Source organism: Procambarus clarkii, chromosome 47 (genome assembly GCF_040958095.1).
Source record: "Procambarus clarkii isolate CNS0578487 chromosome 47, FALCON_Pclarkii_2.0, whole genome shotgun sequence".
Lineage (NCBI taxonomy): Eukaryota > Metazoa > Arthropoda > Malacostraca > Decapoda > Cambaridae > Procambarus > Procambarus clarkii.
In genome coordinates, this window is record NC_091196.1 from 13,230,955 (window position 1) to 13,239,273 (window position 8,319).

The 8,319-nt window shown below is 50.3% G+C and overlaps 1 protein-coding gene across 1 annotated transcript in view; it reads left to right on the forward strand.

Moving 5' to 3' along the window:
• The window catches only part of LOC123753181 (failed axon connections homolog), a 14,626-nt gene extending 9,587 nt beyond the window's left edge, over positions 1-5,039 (forward strand). The window contains exon 4 of the mRNA XM_069302247.1: positions 4,677-5,039. Within this exon, the coding sequence (XP_069158348.1) occupies positions 4,677-5,039 (363 nt within the window). The remainder of the gene's footprint in view (positions 1-4,676) is intronic.
• The last annotated feature ends 3,280 nt before the right edge of the window (positions 5,040-8,319 follow it).

An 8,319-nucleotide genomic window follows, 5' to 3' on the forward strand; every position in this document is an offset into this window, starting at 1 on the left:
CAAGGCGCACCCGAAAGGAACGACGAGAGAGGAAGCTGCGGAGAAAGAGAGGGAGATGACCACGAAGGCCAAAAGAATGAAGTTGAGATAGGATATGATAACGCCAAGTGGTGTCGTAAGCCTTTTCTAGGTAAAAAAGGACGGCAACAACGGAGGTCTTCGCAGCAAAAGCAGTACGAATATAGACCTCCAAGTTCACCAGGACATCTGTCGTGCTGCGGCACTTGCGGAAACCAAATTGAGAAGGGGAGAGGAGGTGATGGTGTTCCAGGAACCACATCAGACGAACGTGAACCATACGTTCAAAGAGTTTGCAGACACAACTTGTGAGAGCAATAGGGCGAAAGTCCTTAGGGGAAGTACCCAGAGACCCCGGTTTGCGAACAGGGAGGACAACGGCATCGAGCCAGTCCTCAGGGACTGACGACGACTCCCAGATCCGATTATACAGACTCAGTAAATACTGAGACGTGCTCGGAGGGAGATGGCGAAGCATCTCATAATGAATACCATCGGAGCCCGCCGCCGTAGAACCGCTGAGGGCCAGGGCAGAACGAAGTTCAGAGAGAGAGAAGGGATCATTATAGGGAAGCTGAAGATGAGTGCAGAAATCTAAAGGACGAGACTCAAGGACAGGTTTACGAAGAAGGAAAGATTGGGGAAGATGAAGACCAGAGCTAACAGAAGAAAAGTGGGAACCCAGTTCGGAAGCGACCTGCAACGGGTCCGCCACAAGAGTATCATGGAGGTGAAGGACCGGTGAAACATCGGGAACGAACTTACCCGCTATCTTGCGGATACGCTTCCAGATCTGGGCCAGAGGGGTCTCGGACGTAATTGTTGAGACATAAGATGCCCAACATTCACGTTTAGCCGTACGGATGGCCCTACGGGCCACCACACTCGCTTTCCGAAAGAAAAGAAAAGAATCGGTCGTCTGCCTACGGCGGTGCCTCTTCCAGGCTGCACGCTTACAGCGGACAGCCTGAGCACAGTCCGCATTCCACCAGGGAACGCACTTCCGTGGACCCCGAGAGGAAGAGCGAGGAATAGAGCGGAGGGCAGCGTTGAAGACAGTGTCATGAAAAAGGAGGAGAGCGCGAGAGAGAGGCAGAAGGGAAAGGTCAGGGAGAGCAGCACTGAGGGTAAATAGGGTGCAGTCTGCCTTAGCAAACTGCCACCTAGGGAAAGAGAGGGAAGGGCGAAAAGAGAAAGAGGAAACAAGGATGGGGAAATGATCACTTCCATGGAGGTCATCAAGAACCTGCCACGTGAAATCTAAGTAAAGAGAAGAAGAGCAGAGAGAAAGATCAAGACAAGAAAGGGTGCGAGTCCGAGAGTCCAAATGAGTGGGCTCACCAGAATTCAGAAGAGACAGGGAAGAAGAGAGGAGAAACGGCTCAAGGAGGCGACCCCGGGTATTCGTCAGAACGTCACCCCAAAGAGAATGACGACAATTGAAGTCACCCAGCAGGAGCACAGGCTCCGGCAAGGAGTCCAGGAGGTGTTTCAAATCAGGAAGAGAGAGCAGGACACTCGGGGGGAGATAAATGGAACAAACTGTGTACCATTTCCCCACAAAGATACGAGCAGCAGAACAATGGAGAGGCGAAGGAAAAAGTAAAGGAACAAAGGGAACATCAGCCCGAATCAAGAGAGCAGAAGAATTAGAAGCCCCAGCAATGGCTGGGGGGGGGTGAGAGAGAAAGGAATAGCCACGAAAACGACCAGGACGAGCACCAAGCATTGGCTCCTGGAGACAGACACAAAGGGGCGAAAACCGCGAAATCAGAAGTTGGAGTTCGAGGAAATTGGCGTAATAACCTCGAACGTTCCATTGAAGAATGGACAACGACGAGAAGAGAAAGGACAAAAACAGAGAACAAGGAAGAAACAAAGGCGAAAGAGCAACAGAGCACGTTAAAGAATATCAGGGTCGGGATCAGGGTCAGCAAAGTCAGGGTTAGGGGGCATGGGTAAACTGAGCAAAGACGGAGGGAAGGAAACGGGAGAACAGATCAGAGGTGGGCGGGCAGGGTCTGGAGGAGGAGGAGGAGGAGACAACGGAGAGGAGCCGTCAAGGACAGCAGCAGGAGGAGGGGGAGTAGAAAGTGGGGAGCGCACCCCAGCAAGAGACGCAACCGAAAGGGAAGCAGGGGCCAAAGAAACCTCCATAGCAGGAACAGGGGGCGCAAGCACTGAAACGGGAGGGGAAGGAGCAACAGAGCCAGAAGGAGGAGCTGAGGAAGAAAGCGAAGCCTTCTTACCCGCCGGGGAAGAGGAAGGAGAGGAGCCAGGCTTACGCTTCTGACTTAAAGAGACCGGTGTCCCAGCAACTACGTACCGGGCAACGGATTCCAGTGTCTCAACAGGAGAAGCCGAACGAGAGCACACATGACGGCCGTTAGGAGAGCGATGGACATCCGCCCGCACCGACAGGCGGTGGGGAGAGCCGATAGATGGAGGAAGAGGATGGGAAGGAGGATCGGAGGGGGACGAGGAAGAAGACACAGAAGACACGACAGACCGGGTAGAAGGAAGGGGAACCCCAGACAGAGGACCAGGAGGAGGATCCTTCGGGAGAGAACCCAAAGGAACAGAGGAGGGGGCAGTGGGCGCATCAGGGTCCAAGGCCCGGAAACGGTTGTGAGTCTGAGGAAGGCGGGAAGGACGAGGAGAGGAAGAGCGCAACACGCGAGCATAAGAGATATTAGCATAAGGCGGGAGCCGGCGAACCTGGCGCCTCGCCTCAGGAAAAGATAAACGCTCCCGGTGCTTCAGGTTGAGGACGGCTGCCTCAAGCTTGTAATGGACACACGCACGGGAGAAGGTAGGATGGGCCTCACCGCAGTTGAGGCAACGAGCCTGGGGAGAAGTGCACTCCGACTTAGAGTGACCTTCGCCACCACACAAAGGACAGAGAGAGACAGTCCCGGAGCAGCGGAGGGCACCATGCCCAAACCTCCAGCACTTGTTGCAGAGCCGAGGAGAAGGAATGTACTCCTGGACAGAGCACGTGGCACCAGCAAGAATGACAGAGGGTGGAAGGGTCCTACCATCAAAGGTAATCTTCACAACCCGGAGGGGTTGACGGCGACTACCACGAGGGGGACGAGTAAACGTGTCCACCTGGAGAATAGAATGGCCCTGGGCAGCGAGGATATGTCGAATATCGTCGTGGCAGTCGCGCAGGTCCCGAACACCGGTTGCAACATGGGGCGGGAGCAAAATAGTGCCAACACTGGCATTCAACTGAGCGTTCTTCGAGACCCGAACGGGGGTCCTCGCCAAGGCAGGATAAGGCAGCCAAGCGGGAAGCAGCATCCTGAGAAGGAGCAGCAACGACACGTGTACCGAGACGAGTGGGGTTGAAAGTAATGGAGGCATCCACGGAATCAATGAGATGTCGATGAAGGGAGAAATCGTCAGGAGGCGCAGAATCAAGAGGGAGGAGATCAAAATATTTGGCCCACGAAGCGGGACCAAACAAGGCTTGATAGGTAGCAGAACTGGAAGGAATCGAGCGAGGGCGGCCGTGACGAGGACGGCGGTGAGAACCCCCAGAGAGAGAGGGGTTAAAAGGCGCAGTAGTTACAACTAGAGAAGGAGCCGCGCCAGGGGACGAGGTAGTCACCACTGGGGGCTTGGGGCTCGACCCAACCACAGAGGAGGGAGGGGAGCCAGGGGAAGGAGTCAGAGAGGCCAAAGGAGGAGCAAGGTCGGGGCCCAATGCAGCGGAGGCTACAGAGCCCGGTCTTCCAATACGGACCGACTCGGGGGCTTGGTCGCCCACCCCACGAGCCTGAGAAGGTAAGCCAGAAGCAGCCGAAACAGGGGTTATCATCTTGACGAAAAGAAGAATTCACTCACGAATGTGCCCCCACACCCACCATGGAGCCACAATTAGAGGCAGGACACCCAACAAGAAGCTATCGCCGATCTTGTCGGGGCCTCCTAGGGGTGCGTCGTGAGTATACGCCCCACAAACGCCACCTTAAGAAACCGACAGTCCATCGAGATCGGGTTCAGTGACGAAGTGGGGATTGACAATAAAGGTTCCCCTCGCTCTCGACGTCGGGTACTGCAGTTCTACGGGTGCATGAGTATGCCTCCTCAAGCACCCGGGCGTCAAAATAGAAGAAGTCCATGGAAGAACCAGAACGAGCAAAAGGTCGGCAGGAAACGGCAAGCAGATAGGAGAAGAGGGGGGAGAAAAACGAAACAGAAGGAAAAGGTGCCCAGCAGAATTGGAGAGGACGGCAGCAGGAGCACAAGGCTAGAAAAGGACAGAAGACTGTCCTAAGGAGCATCACACTCCGGCAGCCGCCCACGAAGCCCCCACACGGCGACAACGAGCTGAGCGGGGAGGGGGAATGCCTTTAGTAACAAACTGCTTTACCGAAACTCTTTATATAATCGATAAATCCCAAGCGCTGTGACAGATGACACTCATTGTGACCTAGAACACTCCATTGAGAACTTAATTGTCCGCCCACACGGGAGACATCTCCCGTCACGCAGGGTGCAGTCGCACCTCCACAGATCTCCAGTATCAGCTCTTGATACTGGTAATGGCTCAAAAGGGCCACCACTTACGGGCTATTCATGCCCGTGCCACCTTTTGGGTGGCTTAATCTTCATCAATCAATCAATCAATCGTCCGCCCTCGCCCCCAGGTGGACAGCCAGACCCCGTTTGGACCGAAGGGAAGGTGTCCGTGGATCACCATCAACGGGGAGGAGGTGGCCGACTCCGAGTTCATCCTGGAGCACTTGACCCACCGCTTCAACCTGGACCTCGACGCCCACATCGACCCCAGACAGGCAGCCGTTCTGGAGGCTGTTCGGGTCCTCGCCGACGAGCACCTCTTCTGGTGGGTCTTGGTAAAGTGTTATACACATATCTTCTTCATTGTAACCATCTTCACTAAGTGGTATAGACATATCTTCATCATTGTAACCATCTTCACTAAGTGGTATAGACATATCTTCATCATTGTAACCATCTTAACTAAGTGGTATAGACCTTCATCATTGTAACCATCTTCACTAAGTGGTATACACATATCCTCATCATTGTAACCATCTTCACTAAGTGGTATAGACATATCCTCATCATTGTAACCATCTTCACTAAGTGGTATAGACATATCCTCATCATTGTAACCATCTTCACTAAGTGGTATAGACATATCCTCATCATTGTAACCATCTTCACTAAGCACTACAGTAATAATATAATAGTTTTGATAGGACAGGTTGGAAAGGATACAAGAAGGATGTTGGAGTTCTATGTAGGACGAGCACTATGCCTAAAGCCACTAACATGCACAGCGTCTCGAGCATGATGCTGAAAAACCTTAAAAACTAAAGACATAAAAACTAATAGGGAACAAATGCAAAAAACAAGATAAAGTGGAGAAACATACAAAATTACAATAATTACATGACGATCGGTACAGCAGCAATTGCAACAAGTATTAATTTTCACTAAAAAAAAAATTGAAGTTATACTTTTATTTATTTTTACAAAGCTGATATCAGCAGCTTTACATGTTCAGTAATTAATGTTCGATAATAGTAAAACATGGGCTGATATTTAGGAAGTAAGGTTGGTTACTTTAGTCCATTAGGGAGTGAATAGTTTCTCTCCTAAACTAAAGAGAGGGACAGTGACTCACCAGTCACAAGCACAGAGAGGGTCACTCACCAGTCACAAGCACAGAGGGGTCACTCACCAGTCACAAGCACAGAGAGGGTCACTCACCAGTCACAAGCACAGAGGGGTCACTCACCAGTCACAAGCACAAAGGGGTCACTCACCAGGTACAAGCACAGAAGGGGGTCACTCACCAGGTGCAAGCACAGAAGGGGGTCACTCACCAGGTACAAGCACAGAAGGGGGTCACTCACCAGGTACAAGCACAGAAGGGGGTCACTCACCAGGTACAAGCACAGAAGGGGGTCACTCACCAGGTACAAGCACAGAAGGGGGTCACTCACCAGTCACAAGCACAGAGGGGTCACTCACCAGTCACAAGCACAGAAGGGGGTCACTCATCCACAGGTTCCCTGGCGACGGCCTCACCACTGCTCTCCTGGTCCACAAACACCCATGTCTCCCCGGCACTAAGACACTCCACAAACACCCATGTCTCCCCGGCACTAAGACACTCCACAAACACCAATGTCTCCCCGGCACTAAGACACTCCACAAACACCCATGTCTCCCCGGCACTAAGACACTCCACAAACACCCATGTCTCACCGGCACTAAGACACTCCACAAACACCCATGTCTCCCCGGCACTAAGACACTCCACAAACACCCATGTCTCCCCGGCACTAAGACACTCCACAAACACCCATGTCTCACCGGCACTAAGACACTCCACAAACACCCATGTCTCCCCGGCACTAAGACACTCCACAAACAAGATCGTATGGATGGTTCTCCTTCGTGGTCTACCCCTTATATTCTCACTGCTGCTCCCCACCACTGTAGAATAAACCATTTCTCTCTCTCTCTCTCTCTCTCTCTCTCTCTCTCTCTCTCTCTCTCTCTCTCTCTCTCTCTCTCTCTCTCTCTCTCTCTCTCTCTCTCTCTCTCTCTCTCTCTCACACACACACACACACACACGAGGCAGAAACAAATGGGCAAAGTTTCTTTCACCCTAAGTGCCCCTGTTACCTAGCAGTAAATAGGTACCTGGGAGTTAGTCAGCTGTCACGGGCTGCTTCCTGGGGTGTGTGTGTGTGTGTGGTGTGGGAAAAAAAAAAAAAAAAAAAAAAAAAAGTAGTTAGTAAACAGTTGATTGACAGTTGAGAGGCGGACCGAAAGAGCAAAGCTCAACCCCCGCAAAACACAACTAGTAAACACACACGCACACACACACACCCCTCCCTCCCACTGTGGTTATGCAACCTGGCCTCCTAATAGAACGCCGCATTTTGACGTATACTCTACCTGAGACAAAAAATGGTAGTTCTTGAAAATGGTAGCTGTCTGCAAAGTTAATACACTGTCCCGTTTTCTGTTTTGGGTTCTCTGATAGGTTAGGATGAGGGCACTTTAGTTCGACAGTTTCTAGACGTTGGGAAAACTTAGAAAGCCAGACTGGGTTGCTTGTGAGCACCGTGTAAATGTTTATATTCAGCTTCGTGCATTGATCAGCACATTGATTATGGATAACATGAAACAAACAGTAAAATAACATATTAACACTTAATAACTGACATGCAATAAATGACATAAGACAATTAAATGAAGTGGGCAACACCCCCTGAGAAACACAGCACCGGGTGGCAACACTGTCTAAGAAACACCGCGCCGTCTGGCAACACCGGCTGGCAACACTGTCTAAGAAACACCGCGCCGTCTGGCAACACCGGCTGGCAACACTGTCTAAGAAACACCGCGCCGTCTGGCAACACCGGCTGTCAACACTGTCTGGCAACACCGCCTGGCAACACCGCCTGGCAACACCGCCTGGCAACACCGCCTGGCAACACCGCCTGGCAACACCGCCTGGCACAAGCCTAAACTGGAATTTACAGGTAATTTGTTGGAACATTAATCAAAACACTACTTCTCGTCATATGATATTCAATAACTTGGCAAACCAGTTAGTATGTGAACTGTGAACATATATACATATATATATATACATATATATATACATATATATATATACATATATATATATACATATATATATATATACATATATATTGCTCACAGTTGAAACTTTGCCCAGTATTGTGTGTACTCACCTAGTTGTGATTGAGGAGATTGAGCTTTGGCTGTTTGGTCCCGCCTCTCAACCGTCAATCAACTAGTGTGCAGATTCTTGAGCCTAATGGGCTCTATTATATCTACATTTGAAACTGTGTATGGAGTCAGCCTCCACCACATCACTGCTTAAGACATTCCACTTGTTTACTACTCTGACACTGAAACAATTCTTTCTAATGTCTCTGATATATCTGTGTGAAGTGTTAAGGATGTGACAACGTGTGTCTGCGATCTATTAAGCTGTGTTGTCGGCCTATCGCAAAATTTTAGACACCGGTAAATATTTGTCAAATATTTATATTTAGTGGGAAGTAAATAGGTCCCAGAACTAAATCCAGGAACACAAAAATGGTTTAGAGCTGAGTGATTGAAATCGCGTTATTGATGGATATAGAGTATTTCATGTCCCAAGTAGCTTTCTAACTTACTTAGAACGCTGTTTATAACCCCTAATACATTGAAGTGGTGAAGTATTATTGTATGATATATACGTCAATGGTTCCATTCACATCTACAAAGACAGTA